Raw genomic sequence first — 17,438 nt, 5'->3', positions numbered from 1 at the left:
AAGAGCCCAGCAAAGCTGGTCACATGATCCCTCCTAGGCTCCGCCTACCCCAGTCATTCGACCGACGTACAGGAGGAAATATGCATAGGAGAAACCATATGATACCGTGGTGACTGTAGTTAGAGAAAATAATTCATCAGACCTGATTAAAAAACCAGGGCGGGCCATGGACCGGACACACCGTTGGAGAAAGTAATTTATCAGGTAAGCATAAATTCTGTTTTCTCCAACATAGGTGTGTCCGGTCCACGGCGTCATCCTTACTTGTGGGAACCAATACCAAAGCTTTAGGACACGGATGAAGGAAGGGAGCAAATCAGGTCAACTAAATGGAAGGCACCACGGCTTGCAAAACCTTTCTCCCAAAAATAGCCTCCGAAGAAGCAAAAGTATCAAATTTGTAAAATTTGGCAAAAGTGTGCAGTGAAGACCAAGTCGCTGCCTTACATATCTGGTCAACAGAAGCCTCGTTCTTGAAGGCCCATGTGGAAGCCACAGCCCTAGTGGAGTGAGCTGTGATTCTTTCAGGAGGCTGCCGTCCAGCAGTCTCATAAGCCAATCGGATAATGCTTTTAAGCCAAAAAGAAAGAGAGGTAGAGGTTGCTTTTTGACCTCTCCTTTTACCAGAATAAACAACAAACAAAGAAGATGTTTGTCTGAAATCTTTAGTAGCCTCTAAATAGAATTTTAGAGCACGGACTACGTCCAAATTGTGTAACAAACGTTCCTTCTTTGAAACTGGATTCGGACACAAAGAAGGTACAACTATCTCTTGGTTAATATTTTTGTTGGAAACAACTTTCGGAAGAAAACCAGGCTTAGTACGCAAAACCACCTTATCTGCATGGAACACCAGATAGGGCGGAGAACACTGCAGAGCAGATAACTCTGAAACTCTTCTAGCAGAAGAAATTGCAACCAAAAACCAAACCTTCCAAGATAATAACTTAATATCTACGGAATGTAAGGGTTCAAACGGAACCCCTTGAAGAACTGAAAGAACTAGATTTAGACTCCAGGGAGGAGTCAAAGGTCTGTAAACAGGCTTGATTCTAACCAGAGCCTGAACAAACGCTTGAACGTCTGGCACAGCTGCCAGCCTTTTGTGAAGTAAAACAGATAAAGCAGAGATCTGTCCCTTCAGAGAACTTGCAGATAATCCTTTCTCCAAACCTTCTTGTAGAAAGGATAGAATCTTAGGAATTTTTATCTTGTTCCATGGGAATCCTTTAGATTCACACCAACAGATATATTTTTTCCATATTGTATGGTAAATTTTTCTAGTTACAGGCTTTCTGGCCTGAATCAGAGTATCTATTACAGAATCTGAAAACCCACGCTTTGATAAAATCAAGCGTTCAATCTCCAAGCCGTCAGTTGGAGGGAAACCAGATTCGGATGTTCGAATGGACCTTGAACAAGAAGGTCCTGTCTCAAAGGTAGCTTCCATGGTGGAGCCGATGACATATTCACCAGGTCTGCATACCAAGTCCTGCGTGGCCACGCAGGAGCTATCAAGATCACCGAAGCCCTCTCCTGATTGATCCTGGCTACCAGCCTGGGAATGAGAGGAAACGGTGGGAATACATAAGCTAGGTTGAAGGTCCAAGGTGCTACTAGTGCATCTACTAGAGTCGCCTTGGGATCCCTGGATCTGGACCCGTAGCAAGGAACCTTGAAGTTCTGACGAGAGGCCATCAGATCCATGTCTGGAATGCCCCATAATTGAGTTATTTGGGTAAAGATTTCCGGATGGAGTTCCCACTCCCCCGGATGGAATGTCTGACGACTCAGAAAATCCGCTTCCCAATTTTCCACTCCTGGGATGTGGATTGCAGATAAGTGGCAGGAGTGATCCTCCGCCCATTGAATTATCTTGGTCACTTCCTCCATCGCCAGGGAACTTCTTGTTCCCCCCTGATGGTTGATATATGCAACAGTCGTCATGTTGTCTGATTGAAACCTTATGAATTTGGCCTTTGCTAGTTGAGGCCAAGCCTTGAGAGCATTGAATATTGCTCTCAGTTCCAGAATGTTTATCAGGAGAAGAGATTCTTCCCGAGACCATAGACCCTGAGCTTTCAGGGGTTCCCAGACCGCGCCCCAGCCCACCAGACTGGCGTCGGTCGTGACAATGACCCACTCTGGTCTGCGGAAGCTCATTCCCTGTGACAGGTTGTCCAGGATCAGCCACCAACGGAGTGAATCTCTGGTCTTTTGATCTACTTGAATCGTCTGAATTCGTGCAAAAGGAACTATGTCCATTGCTGCAACCATCAATCCTATTACTTCCATGCACTGCGCTATGGAAGGACGAAGAACAGAATGAATTACTTGACAAGAGCTTAGAATTTTTGATTTTCTGACCTCTGTCAGAAAAATCCTCATTTCTAAGGAATCTATTATTGTTCCCAAGAAGGGAACTCTTGTTGACGGGGACAGAGAACTTTTTTCCTTGTTCACTTTCCATCCGTGAGATCTGAGAAAGGCTAGGACGATGTCCGTATGAGCCTTTGCTTTTGACAGAGACGACGCTTGAATCAGGATGTCGTCCAAGTAAGGTACTACTGCAATGCCCCTTGGCCTTAGAACCGCTAGAAGGGACCCTAGTACCTTTGTGAAAATTCTCGGAGCAGTGGCTAATCCGAATGGAAGTGCCACAAACTGGTAATGCTTGTCCAGAAAAGCGAACCTTAGGAACTGATGATGTTCCTTGTGGATAGGAATATGTAGGTACGCATCCTTTAAATCCACCGTGGTCATAAATTGACCTTCCTGGATGGTGGGAAGGATCGTTCGAATGGTTTCCATTTTGAACGATGGAACCCTGAGAAATTTGTTTAGGATCTTGAGATCTAAAATTGGTCTGAATGTTCCCTCTTTTTTGGGAACTATGAACAGGTTGGAGTAAAACCCCATCCCTTGTTCTCCTATTGGAACTGGATGAATTACTCCCATCTTTAACAGGTCTTCTACACAATGTAAGAATGCCTGTCTTTTTATTTGGTTTGAAGATAATTGAGACCTGTGGAACCTTCCCCTTGGGGGTAGTTCCTTGAAATCTAGGAGATAACCTTGAGAAACTATTTCTAGTGCCCAAGGATCCTGAACATCTCTTGCCCAAGCCTGAGCAAAGAGAGAAAGTCTGCCCCCCACCAGATCCAGTCCCGGATCGGGGGCCATCCCTTCATGCTGTTTTGGTAGCAGTGGCAGGCTTCTTGGCCTGCTTACCCTTGTTCCAGCCTTGCATCGGTCTCCAGGCTGGTTTGGGTTGTGAAGTATTACCCTCTTGCTTAGAGGATGTAGAATTATAGGCTGGTCCGTTTCTGCGAAAGGGACGAAAATTAGGCTTATTTTTAGCCTTAAAAGACCTATCCTGAGGGAGGGCGTGGCCCTTTCCCCCGGTGATGTCTGAAATAATCTCTTTCAAATCAGGACCAAACAGTGTTTTACCCTTGAAAGGGATGTTAAGCAATTTTGTCTTGGAAGACACATCCGCTGACCAAGACTTTAGCCAAAGCGCTCTGCGCGCCACGATAGCAAACCCTGAATTTTTCGCCGCTAATCTAGCTAATTGCAAAGCGGCATCTAAAATAAAAGAGTTAGCCAATTTAAGTGCTTGAACTCTGTCCATAACCTCCTCATCCGAAGATTCTTTATTGAGCGACTTTTCTAGTTCTTCGAACCAGAAACACGCTGCCGTAGTGACAGGAACAATGCATGAAATTGGTTGTAGAAGGTAACCTTGCTGAACAAACATCTTTTTAAGCAAACCCTCTAATTTTTTATCCATAGGATCTTTGAAAGCACAACTATCTTCTATAGGGATAGTAGTGTGTTTGTTTAGAGTAGAAACCGCCCCCTCGACCTTGGGGACTGTCTGCCATAAGTCCTTTCTGGGGTCGACTATAGGAAATAATTTTTTAAATATAGGGGGAGGAACAAAAGGTATGCCGGGCCTTTCCCACTCCTTATTTACTATGTCCGCCACCCGCTTGGGTATAGGAAAAGCATCGGGGGGCACCGGAACCTCTAGGAACTTGTCCATCTTACATAATTTCTCTGGAATGACCAAATTGTCACAATCATCCAGAGTAGATAATACCTCCTTAAGCAGTGCGCGGAGATGTTCTAATTTAAATTTAAATGTTACAACATCAGGTTCAGCTTGTTGAGAAATTTTTCCTGAATCTGAAATTTCTCCCTCAGACAAAACCTCCCTCCTGGCCCCTTCAGATTGGTGTGAGGGTATGTCAGAACAGTTATCATCAGCGTCCTCTTGCTCTTCAGTGTTTAAAACAGAACAATCGCGCTTTCTCTGATAAGTAGGCATTTTGGATAAAATGTTTGCAATAGAATTATCCATTACAGCCGTTAATTGTTGCATGGTAATAAGTATTGGCGCACTAGATGTACTAGGGGCCTCTTGTGTGGGCAAAACTGGTGTAGACACAGAAGGGGATGATGCAGTATCATGCTTACTCCCCTCATTTGAGGAATCATCTTGGGCAATATCATTATCTGTGGCATCATTGTCCCTACTTTGTTTGGACACTATGGCACAATCATCACATAAATTTAAATGGGGAGAAACCTTGGTTTTCATACATATAGAACATCGCTTATCTGATGGTTCAGACATGTTAAACAGGCTTAAACTTGTCAACAAAGCACAAAAAACGTTTTAAAATAAAACCGTTACTGTCACTTTAAATTTTAAACTGAACACACTTTATTACTGAATATGTGAAAAAGTATGAAGGAATTGTTCAAAATTCTTCAAAATTTCACCACAGTGTCTTAAAGCCTTAAAAGTATTGCACACCAAATTTGAAAGCTTTAACCCTTAAAATAACGGAACCGGAGCCGTTTTTACATTTAACCCCTATACAGTCCCAGGAATCTGCTTTGCTGAGACCCAACCAAGCCCAGAGGGGAATACGATACCAAATGACGCCTTCTATAAGCTTTTTCAGTGGTTCTTAGCTCCTCACACATGCATCTGCATGCCTTGCTCTCCAAAAACAACTGCGCATTAGTGGCGCGAAAATGAGGCTCAGCCTATGACTAGAAAAGGCCCCCATTTGAAAAAGGTGTCCAATACAGTGCCTGCCGTTTTTTTAAAACAATCCCCAAGATTATAATAACTATTTAGAGTTATAATCTGCAAAATATGCTTAGCAAAGTAATCGTTTTAGCCCAGAAAAATGTCTACCAGTTTTTTAAGCCCTTATGAAGCCCTTTATTCTTTTACTTAATCTAAGAAAATGGCTTACCGGTCCCCATAGGGGAAATGACAGCCTTCCAGCATTACATAGTCTTGTTAGAAATGTGGCCAGTCATACCTCAAGCAGAAAAGTCTGCCAACTGTTTCCCCCAACTGAAGTTACTTCATCTCAACAGTCCTGTGTGGAAACAGCCATCGATTTTAGTAACGTTTGCTAAAATCATCTTCCTCTTACAAACAGAAATCTTCATCTCTTTTCTGTTTCAGAGTAAATAGTACATACCAGCACTATTTTAAAATAACAAACACTTGATTGAAGGATAAAAACTACATTTAAACACCAAAAAACTCTTAACCATCTCCGTGGAGATGTTGCCTGTGCAACGGCAAAGAGAATGACTGGGGTAGGCGGAGCCTAGGAGGGATCATGTGACCAGCTTTGCTGGGCTCTTTGCCATTTCCTGTTGGGGAAGAGAATATCCCACAAGTAAGGATGACGCCGTGGACCGGACACACCTATGTTGGAGAAATATACATTTTCTTCTAAAGCTTTTGCCGAGTTGTAAATGTATGTGACAAATATAATACTTTTTTAATGATATATCTGAAAGGTACATTTTCAAAGTGAACCAATTCAAAATGATCAACACATTTCCCTTATTTGTGTGCAAAGTAAGTTTACAATGGGTACAGCCCCAATCAAATATTGTGATTCAAAAGTTCCAATATCTCTTAAGCTGTTACCTAATACAAAATATAGGAATTCAGGAAATGTTGCGGTGAGTCGGAAGTAAGTCTAAGTTTTGTTAATACCCAATGTGGCTAACTGGTTCTCAGCTTTTTGTAGATACCTTTCTTTAATGAACGTATTTATCCCATAGATTGGTGTTGAGTCTTCAGACATTCCTTATAATTATTTTCTATCACAGTATATAAATTCCAGTACTGGAGATGCTAGGAACCAGCAAAGCACATATAAACATAACATATATAAAGGTCAGCTTCCACGGTGTAGATCATATGCCTCTTACCATTGTTTACACTCATTAACAGAAAAAAAAAGTCTGAGAAATTCTTACAGATTAAGGGGCATGAGATGGTAATTTAAGTTTTAGCAAACTGTGGGAATATGCTATTGTTCTAAACTCATACTGATTGACTTCTGTGTTTTAATGTGAGACTATAAAGTATAAAAGTGCATCTGCCCGAAAGCAACCTGATAATTGGAAAGTAAGATATTGCCTATTAAAAGATCAATGAGAATTAAGAGGCATGCTGTTTTTTGTCTCAAAGTCAATTAAAAACAGCTTTTATTCCTTGGCTAATAGATTGTTTAGAAATGCATTACTCTGCACTTGGAATCTCATAAGGTTAAATAAACTTTTTTTTTTAGTGTTTTTCTTTTACTATTCCAAACTGTTCCAGTGAATTCCATTAGAATATCTTCACATACACCATAAATGAGATAATACATAATGAAGGGATTTTTTTTAATCTTTGATTATATTAGAAAAAAATAATTATTAAAGTACAGCCTATTAAAAAAACACCTAAAGACCTAGATTATATGTGGAGCACAACAATTTTAGCAGCTTCACACTCATAGCGTAAGAACTTGAACATTAGTCTAGGGCTCACTAAAATCTGCATGTTGGATAACACAGGTGCTGTAAATCCCTCACATAATAGGCTTCTAAGGGGTGCTATGTAAGATTCATGTAAGATATTGCACAAGCACTAAGCTGAGGGTGCACTAATCTGGTGGTGCACAAGTGGTAGAGTTCTTCCTGTAGTTCTGTGTTATACTTTTAATAATGATGTAAGCGCTATAATTTATCTTACCTTTGTGGGCGCACAGTGTTACTAAGCAAGTGAGTTGGATTTTTCAGTTTTCTCCGCACTACCTAGTCCAGGCATGCTATTACTAAAGACAGGTCCTACTGAACTAACTCCAGGTACCGTTTCCACCACGCTATCACTTCTAAGTTCAGGTGTGCTATCTTGTAAGTCGGGTCAGCTGTGCTAATGCTGAAGTTAGTATTGGCTGCACTATACTATGTCTTTCTCTCTCAGCCTGAATTTGGGGGCATGCTTACACTTGCACGCTTAAGAATGTACAAATATTTAAAGGATTTTCCAGTGGGTATGCATATACCTCATAATGACATAACACGCTTTGCTATAAATTCCTTTGAAATCCCCCAGAACTTGCTTAGTTATTCTAGTGACAAGTCATTAGTATCCCCTGCTCCCAGATACACTTGTTGGTGTTCCTGGCTCTGTAGTTCATCCTACCTGCTTCTAGCCCTTTGTTTACTGTTATCTTCTGGCTCCCTGACCTCTGGCTTTCCATTTTGGATTTGATCCTACCTACTCCTTTTGCCTGATTGGACTGATTCTGGTTTAACCTTGGCCTGGACTTTGACTGTTCTTTGCTTTTACCATGCTGATTTGATGTCTGGCAGACAGTCCAAAAGTTGATGACCTTGGCCTTCTTCTGACCTTGCCTGCTGCCTTTGCCCTCCTGTACCTCTTTGATTAATGGATCTTCTGGTTAGACCTTGGTGCCTCTTGACTCTGGCTTTGGATATTCCCTGGCACTACTTACAAGCCCTTGTGTCTACTACCTCTCTAGCAGACCTGTCCCACTTCAGGGTGTGTATGGAAGAGAGTGCTATATGCCTGCAAGTGGGTTCCTACTCAGCAACTCTCAGGTAACCTTAAAATTAGTCTTAAAAACTGCCAAATTGTACAGCAGTATTTTGGATTGCACTCAAGCACAACACCTAACTCACTACTGTAATACGAGTGCAATGAGCGCTATCCAGTATGGGTCCATAACAGTTGAGCAATAATAAGATGCTTTAGTTAAAATATTTAACCATCCACTTGTAATACCAGATTGTGCGTTATACTTTGTGCAAGGTCGCTAAACAAATAATGCACCCTGAGCTCTTGATTGTGCACCACTTGTAATCTAGACCATTATATTTGACTCAATCCTGAAATTCGCTTGATATTTAAAAGGAAAGTAAACACTAAATAAATATTTTCTTGACTGATGTATTCAGAGCAAAGATTAGCCTGAATATAATTTGTACATGTATTTTGAAAATTATTTTAGTTGTTTAAATATTGAAAAACTAAGGGTAATAGTTTAATCTACATAAAGCAGTGGACACCGCTATTTTTTAATTTAGGTTAACTTTTCTGCTGAGGCAATTTAGGAATAGGTATAAATGGCTTACTAGAGTGTGCAACCAATGATAGTGTGGAATATAGCTGTGTCTGCACTTCCATGTTAACATGAATTGGAAAGCCCACAATATAAGTATATTGCAAAGTTGTTTTACTGCATGTAATTAAACAGTTGCTATTAATATCTTGGGCTGTTTAATATCCTTTTAATGTACAATTTACTTAAAGGGATATTGTACTCAATAAAACTGATGCATAAGAAGCGAGATCTTTAAAATATTTAAACTATATTTTTCATAAAAAAATATTTTTAACTTGATCTGAATATTGCAAAAATTGTATGTTTGTGTGCCCTGCTATATAAATAGTATCAATACTCCTCGACAGAATCTGAAAATACCCACAGGTCTATTACTGAAGAGGGATAACTCTCCATGAGCCTACTAAGTAAAAGATGTTTTATTGAACATAGAAACATCCATATTTTTCTTTTCAAATACAAAAAGATGCAATAGATTTTTCAATGTCTTATTTTTGATGACACAATGAAAAACAAATAGTACAATGTCCCTTTAGCCAGTATGAACTGTAGGCAGAAATAAGTGTTTTCCCTTATCAATTGATTTGTAAAATGAAGTGGGCATAGCTGATTGGCTAAAATGTGAAATGAATATGTATTATGTCTTTATTACATTTTATTAGAAATATAAAGCATTTTTTTCAATATGTCATTTATATTTTACAAACCATTTTTGGTACCTCCAATGTGTGATGCTCATATGCATTTTAATTGATATTTTCACTTTGCATATGCCAAAATTCAATCAAGGTTTCTCCCTCAGTTCTTTTCAGATAAAGTTCCTCTACTGTGTGCAGACGCTTGATTTAAAAACTATACACAATTTGGCATCTTCATATATCATTGAAGAGACTGCTCTTGGAGAATATCAGTGTTTTTTTCTTCTAAGCATAACCTATAAAAGTGAAGGCATCAAATAGTGGTTAAATATAATTAACCACTTAAGAGTTCTAATTATTCTTTGTACTTCTGTATATAGTTTCTGAGATCCTCTGACTCTCCTAGGTCCATATCCTGACATACCCATTTAATATCATCCTCATTTCCTGTCAATATAGAGTTGACAGTTGGGCAACTATCATCAGCGGGAATGGTGGTAAATGTAGTGAATTTTACTCGTTTCCTCTTTGAAGTTGGGGAATGCAAAGGTTCATTTTTTTTGTCTTTCAAAACCTTATCTGTTTGTTCGGCTGACCGGTGTATTTGACTCTGCACGTTTTTCTGAGTGTTGCCATTGAAAATATGGTTTGTATCTTCCAATGTTGGTCCCCTGTCAATAATAGTAGTATGTTCATCCTGTTGTGGTGAAATTTCTGGTGTACTTTCTAGCAGCTCTGTCTCATTGCCTAGCCAAACCCAGTCATGTGAGTGGGTCATATTAGCTTGCCCTTCCATAGGCAATTGCTTGTGTCTGTATTTGAGGGCAAATGTTGCACAATTAATTAGGAAGACTAGTATAGCAAGACAGAATACACCTAGCAAAGCATACATTCCAATCTCAAGATCGCTCAATCCTCTAGGTGCATGCATAAGATCATTGTCTTCCAATTCTTCAGTGCTCTTTGGCAAATCTACCTGTGCAGGAAAATTGGTAAAATCTATTGGGATGTTTTGTAGATGACCATCATCAGAAAGTCTGCTCCCATCGACTCTATTTAATACTGATCTAGCTGTAGTACTTCCTTTACGAATAGAACTTTTATCTCGATCTTGAGAAGACTCATCAAACCTCCCATCATTACCATAGCGTTCGTTGTCTGACACCTTCTGCCTTCGGTCACTAGTATGGTTTTCAATTTCCTCCCCACCATACTCTCTTCCAACTTGTGAATTGGCATCATTTTGACCAAACTTTACTTTTATGTGGCCATATCCCACTGCAAGAATACTTTTCCTCTTTGATTTCTGGCAAGCCTCTGAGATCATCATATCTAGTTTGATCAATGGTCCTTGTCCCTCTCCTTCTGCTAGAATAGTAGGCCACCTTAAAAGACTGCTTTGTTGAGTAGATACAACAGATCCATCTAATGATGTAGCAGTTATGGAAAATTCCTTGAAATCATAAATGTCAAGAGGGGTAACCAAACCATCACTAAACTGTATCCATGTGCTGATCACAGCTTCCTACAAATAAAGAAAATACAGATGTTACTATCATTAATTAACAAAAGAATAAAAGATTGCCTGTGATAACTTTATGTTTTCACTATATGCTACAGAAATCTTAATAATGACAAAGGTGTATGAAACAATAATCAATCTGGAATCTTTATAACCTTCCAAATTTTTATTAAAACTGCAGCTAAAGCAGAGAAATTCCTGGTTGTCCTCACCTTGACTGAGAATCTCTGTTTTAAGAATATATAATAGTTATCATTTTAAATAAAAGTTAATAAATTATTTAAATTGAAAGACTCTGGCCTCTATTTACCAAAGTCTGGTGGACCTGATAAGACAGTGCGGATCAGGTCCGCCAGACTTCACTGAATATGGAGAGCAATATGCCCCCCGTATTCAGCATTGCACCAGCAGCTCACAAGAGCTGCTGGTGCAACACCGCCCCCTGCAGACTCGCAGCCAATCAGCCACCAGCAGGGGGGTGTCAATCAACCCGATCGTACTCGATCAGGTTGAATTCCGGCGATGTATGTACTTCTGCTCAGAGCAGGCAGACAGGTTATGGAGCAGCGGTCTTTGTGACCGCTGCTTCATAACTGCTGTTTCTGGCGAGCCTGCAAACTCGCCAGAAACACGGGTCATCAAGTTCCATTTGGAGCTTGATAGATAGACCCCAATATCTCTGGAAACATAATCCAAAATGTATAATAATGCTACATATAACCAGGCCCATTAGTGCGCTCCATTCATCATATTTTTGAAACCCTAGCTAGTCTAAATCTAGAAGTCATTCATGTTTTTAAAGAGCACTATTTATTACACAAGATCTCTTAATTAGTAATACGTGATGCAAAATCTTCAGCAAATACGTTATCCCTCTAAATAAATATATGTTGTAAAATGTTAGAATATATTTACATTAATATGTTATTTATATATCGTGTCAGAATTCACAAGAACCACTGAACTATTTTAAAACTCAGAAATAGGTTTGACCCAACCATGTTACATGAGGAGTTATATATTTTGTTTATTCAATGGCATGGAATAACATAATTTATGTAAGAACTTACCTGATAAATTCATTTCTTTCATATTGGCAAGAGTACATGAGCTAGTGACATATGGGATATACAATCCTACCAGGAGGGGCAAAGTTTCCCGAACCTCAAAATGCCTATAAATACACCCCTCACCACACCCACAATTCAGTTTAACGAATAGCCAAGCAGTGGGGTGATAAAGAAAGGAGTAGAAAGCATCAACAAAGGATATTTGGAAATAATTGTGCTTTATACAAAAAATCATAACCACCATAAAAAGGGTGGGCCTCATGGACTCTTGCCAATATGAAAGAAATTAATTTATCAGGTAAGTTCTTACATAAATTATGTTTTCTTTCATGTAATTGGCAAGAGTCCATGAGCTAGTGACATATGGGATATCAATACCCAAGATGTGGAGTCTTCCACTCAAGAGTCACTAGAGAGGGAGGGAATAAAACAAAAACAGCCATATTCCACTAAAAAAATAATCCACAACCCAAAAATAAGTTTATTTTCACTTTTGAAAGAAAAAAACTTAAATCAAAAAGCAGAAGAATCAAACTGAAACAGCTGCCTGAAGAACTTTTCTACCAAAAACTGCTTCCGAAGAAGCAAATACATCAAAATGGTAGAATTTAGTAAATGTATGCAAAGAGGACCAAGTGGCTGCTTTGCAAATCTGATCAACTGAAGCTTCATTCTTAAAAGCCCATGAAGTGGAGACTGATCTAGTAGAATGAGCTGTAATTCTCTGAGGTGGTGTTTGACCCGACTCCAAATAAGCTTGATGAATCAAAAGTTTCAACCAAGAAGCCAAGAAAATAGCAGAAGCTTTCTGACCTTTCCTAGGACCAGAAAATAAAACAAATAGACTGGAAGTCTTCCTGAAATTTTTAGTAGCTTCCACATAATATTTCAAAGCTCTTACCACATCCAAAGAATATAAGGATCTCTCCAAAGAATTCTTAGGATTAGGACATAAAGAAGGGACAACAATTTCTCTACTAATGTTGTTAGAATTCACAACCTTAGGTAAAAATTGAAAAGAAGTTCACAAAATTGCCTTATCCTGATGAAAAATCAGAAAAGGAGACTCACAAGAAAGATCAGATAGCTCAGAAACTCTTCTAGCAGAAGAGATAGCCAAAAGGAACAACACTTTCCAAGAAAGTAGTTTAATGTCCAAAGAATGCATAGGTTCAAATGGAGGAGCCTGTAAAGCCCTCAGAACCAAAGTAAGACTCCAAGGAGGAGAAATTGACTTAATGACAGGCTTAATATGAACTAAAGCCTGTACAAAACAGTGAATATCAGGAAGTATAGCAATCTTTCTGTGAAATAAAACAGAAAGAGCGGAGATTTGTCCTTTCAAGGAACTTGCAGACAAACCCTTATCCAAACCATCCTGAAGAAACTGCAAAATTCTAGGAACTCTAAAAGAATGCCAGGAGAATTTATGAGAAGAACACCATGAAATGTAAGTCTTCCAAACTCTATAATAAATCTTTCTAGAGACAGATTTACGAGCTTGTAACATAGTATTAATCACTGAATCAGAGAAACCTCTATGACCTAGAACTAAGCGTTCAATTTCCATACCTTTTTTAAATTTAATGATTTGAGATCCTGATGGAAAAACGGAAGTGGCCAAGGCGGGCAACTGGACATCCGAACCAGATCCGCATACCAAAACCTGTGTGGCCATGCTGGAGCCACCAGCAACACAAAAGACTGTTCCATGATGATTTTGGAGATGACTCTTGGAAGGAGAACTAGAGGCGGGAAGATGTAAGCAGGTTGATAACACCAAGGAATTGTCAGAGCATGCACTGCTTCCACCTGAACATCCCTGGACCTGGACAGGTATCTGGGAAGTTTCTTGTTTAGATGAGAGGCCATGAGATCTATCTCTGAAAGCCCCCACATCTGAACAATCTGAGAAAACACATCTGGATGGAGAGACCACTCCCCTGGATGTAAAGTCTGGCGGCTGAGATAATCCGCCTCCCAATTGTCTACACCTGGGATATGCACCGCAGAGATTAGACAGGAGCTGGAATCCGCCCAAGCAAGTATACGAGATACTTCTTTCATAGCTTGGGGACTGTGAGTCCCACCCTGATTATTGACATAAGCCACAGTTGTGATATTGTCTGTCTGAAAACAAATGAACGGTTCTCTCTTTAGTAGAGGCCAGAACTGAAGAACGGAGTTCTAAAATATTTATTGGTAATCTCGCCTCTTGAGATTTCCAAACCCCTTGTGCTGTTAGAGACCCCCAAACAGCTCCCCAACCTGAAAGACTCGCATCTGTTGTGATCACAGTCCAGGTTGGGCGAACAAAAGAAGCCCCTTGAATCAAACAATGGTGATCTATCCACCATGTCAGAGAGTGTCATACATTAGGATTCAAGGATATTAATTGTGATATGTTTGTATAATCCCTGCACCATTGATTCAGCATACAAAGCTGTAGAGGTCTCATGTGAAAACGAGCAAAGGGGATTGCGTCCGATGCTTCAGTCATGAGACCTAAAACTTCCATGCACATAGCCACTGAAGGGAATGACTGAGACTGAAGGAGCCGACATGCTGCGACCAATTTTAAACGTCTCTTGTCTGTTAGAGACAGAGTCATGGACACTGAATCTATCTGGAAGCCTAAAAAGGTGACCCTTGTCTGAGGAATCAAGAAACTTTTTGGTAAATTGATCCTCCAACCATGTCCCTGAAGAAACAACACTAGTTGATTCATGTGAGATTCTGCAGTATGTAAAGACTGAGCTAGTACCAAGATATCGTCCAAATAAGGAAACACCACAATACCCTGTTCTCTGATTACAGATAGTAGGGCATCCAGAACCATTGAAAAGATTCTTCGAGCTGTTGCTAAGCCAAATGGAAGAGCAACAAATTGGTAATGCTTGTCTAGAAAAGAGAATCTCAGAAACTGATAGTGTTCTGGATTAATCGGAATATGAAGGTATGCATCCTGCAAGTCTATTGTGGACATATAATGTCCTTGCTGAAAAAAAGGCAGAATAGTCCTTATAGTCACCATCTTGAAAGTTGGTACATAATGATTAAAAATTTTCAGATCCAGAACTGGTCTGAACAAATTTTCTTTCTTTGGTACAATGAATAGGTTTGAATAAAACCCCAAACTTTGTTCCTGAGACGAAACTGGCATGATTACCCCTGAAGACTCTGGTCTGAAACACACATCAGAAAAGCCTGAGCTTTTACTGGATTTACAGGAATGTGTGAAAGAAAAAATCTTCTCACAGGAGGTCTTACTTTGAATCCTATTCGATACCCTTGAGAGACAATGCTCTGAATCCAATAATTTTGGACAGATTTTATCCAAAAATCCTTGAAAAACCTTAATCTGCCCCCTACCAGCTGAGCTGGAATGAGGGCCGCACCTTCATGCGGACTTAGGGGCAAACTTTGGTTTCCTAAATGGCTTGGATTTATTCCAATTTGAGGAAGGCTTCCAACTGGAAGCAGATTCCATGGGAGGAGGATTGAGTTTTTGTTCCTTATTCTGACGAAAGGAACGAAAACGGTTAGAAGCCTTAGATTTACCCTTAGGTTTTTTATCCTGAGGCAAAAAAACTCCTTTTCCTCCAGTGATAGTTGAAATAATAGAATCCAACTGAGAACCAAATAAATCTATTGGCTGATCGGAACAGCCAATAGAATGCAAGCTCAATCTGATTGGCTGATTGGATCAGCCAATCAGATTGAACTTCAATCTGATTGGCTGATTCAATCAGCCAATCAGATTTTTCCTACCTTAATTCCGATTGGATGATAGAATCCTATCAGCCAATCGGAATTGAAGGGATGCCATCTTGGATGACGTCCCTTAAAGGAATATCCATTCGTCGTTAGTTGTCGGGAAGAAGAGGATGGCTCCGCGTCGGCTCGTCTGAAGATGGCTCCGCTCCACTCCGGATGGATGAAGATTGAAGACGCCGCCTGGATGAAGACTTCTATCGGATGGAAGACTTCTTCAGCGCAGCCTGGATGATGACTTCATCGGATGGAAGACTTCTTCAGCCCCGCCTGGATGATGACTTCTACTGCTCCGGATCTCCTCTTCGGTTCCATCGATGGTTGGCTGGCTGAAGACGACTCAAGGTAGGATGATCTTCAGGGGGGTGGTGTTAGGTTTATTTAAGGGGGGTTTGGGTTAGTTTAGGGGTATGTGGGTGGTGGGTTTTAATGTTGGGGGGGTTGTATTTTTCTTTTACAGGCAAAAGAGCAGAATTCTTTGGGGCATGCCCCGCAAAAGGCCCTTTTAAGGGCTGGTAAGGTAAAAGAGCTTTACAATTTTAATTTTAGAACTTTTTTAATTTAGAATAGGGTAGGGCATTTTTTTATTTTGGGGGGCTTTGTTATTTTATTAGGGGGCTTAGATGAGGTGTAAGTAGCTTAAAATTGTTGTAATATTTTTTAAATGTTTGTAACTTATTTTTTTTATTTTTTTGTAACTTAGCTTTTTTTATTTTTTGTACTTTAGTTAGTTTATTTAATTTAATTTAATTGTAGTTATTTGTAGGTAATTTATTTAATTAATTTAATGATAGTGTAGTGTTAGGTTTAATTGTAACTTAGGTTAGGATTTATTTTACAGGTAATTTTGTATTTCTTTTACCTAGGTAGTTATTAAATAGTTAATAACTATTTAATAACTATTATAACTAGCTAAAATAAATACAACGTTACCTGTAAAATAAATATAAATCCAAAAATAGCTACAATGTAATTATTAATTATATTGCAGCTATCTTAGGGTTTATTTTACAGGTAAGTATTTAGTTTTAAATAGGATTAATTTATTTAAGTATAGTGTAGTGTTAGGTGTAATTGTAACTTAGGTTAGTTTTTATTTTACAGGTTAATTTCTCTTTATTTTAGCTAGGTAGCTATTAAATAGTTAATAACTATTTAATAGCTATTGTACCTAGTTAAAATAAATTGAAATTTGCCTGTAAAATAAAAATAAATCCTAAAATAGCTACAATATAATTATTATTTATATTGTAGTTATATTAGGGTTTATTTTAAAGGTAAGTATTTAGTTTTAAATAGGATTAATTTATTAAATAAGAGAAATATTATTTAGATTTATTTACTTAATATTTAAGTTAGGGGGGTGTTAGGGTTAGTGTTAGACTTAGGTTTAGGGGTTAATAATTTTATTACAGTGGCGGCGGTGTAGAGGGGGACAGGATAGGGGTTAATAAACTTTTTATAGGTGGCGACGGTGTAGGGGTGGCAGGATAGGGGTTAATAAACTTATTATAGTTGCCGCCGTGTAGGTGGGGCAGGATAGGGGTTAATAAATTTATTATAGTGGCGGCGGTGTAGGGGGGCAGGATAGGGGTTAATAAATTTATTATAGTTGCGGCGGTGTAGGGGGGGCAGGATAGGGGTTAATAAATTTATTATAGTTGCGGCGGTGTAGGGGGGGCAGGATAGGGGTTAATAAACTTATTATAGTTGCGGCGGTGTAGGGGGGGCAGGATAGGGGTTAATAAACATATTATAGGTGGCGACGGTGTAGGGGGGACAGATTAGGGGTTAATAAGTTTAATATAGGTTGCGGCGGGGTCTGGGAGCAGCAGTTTAGGGGTTAAACTATTTAGTTGCGACGAGGTCCGGGATCGGCAGGATAGGGGTTAATAACTTTATTATAGGTGGCGACGGGATAGGGGGGTCAGGATAGGGGTTAATAGGTATAATGTAGGTGGCGGCGGGG

At 39.4% G+C, this 17,438-nt stretch overlaps 1 protein-coding gene across 1 annotated transcript in view; it reads right to left on the bottom strand.

Moving 5' to 3' along the window:
* Positions 1-8,869: 8,869 nt before the first annotated feature.
* Positions 8,870-17,438, bottom strand: part of TMEM132C (transmembrane protein 132C) — a 563,570-nt gene continuing 555,001 nt past the window's right edge. Inside the window, exon 10 of the mRNA XM_053699778.1 lies at positions 8,870-10,628. Coding sequence (XP_053555753.1) covers positions 9,459-10,628 — 1,170 coding nt within the window. The 3' untranslated portion in view covers positions 8,870-9,458. The remainder of the gene's footprint in view (positions 10,629-17,438) is intronic.

The sequence above is a fragment of the Bombina bombina genome, chromosome 2, assembly GCF_027579735.1.
Source record: "Bombina bombina isolate aBomBom1 chromosome 2, aBomBom1.pri, whole genome shotgun sequence".
NCBI lineage: Eukaryota > Metazoa > Chordata > Amphibia > Anura > Bombinatoridae > Bombina > Bombina bombina.
This window is presented reverse-complemented; position numbering and strand designations above follow the sequence as displayed.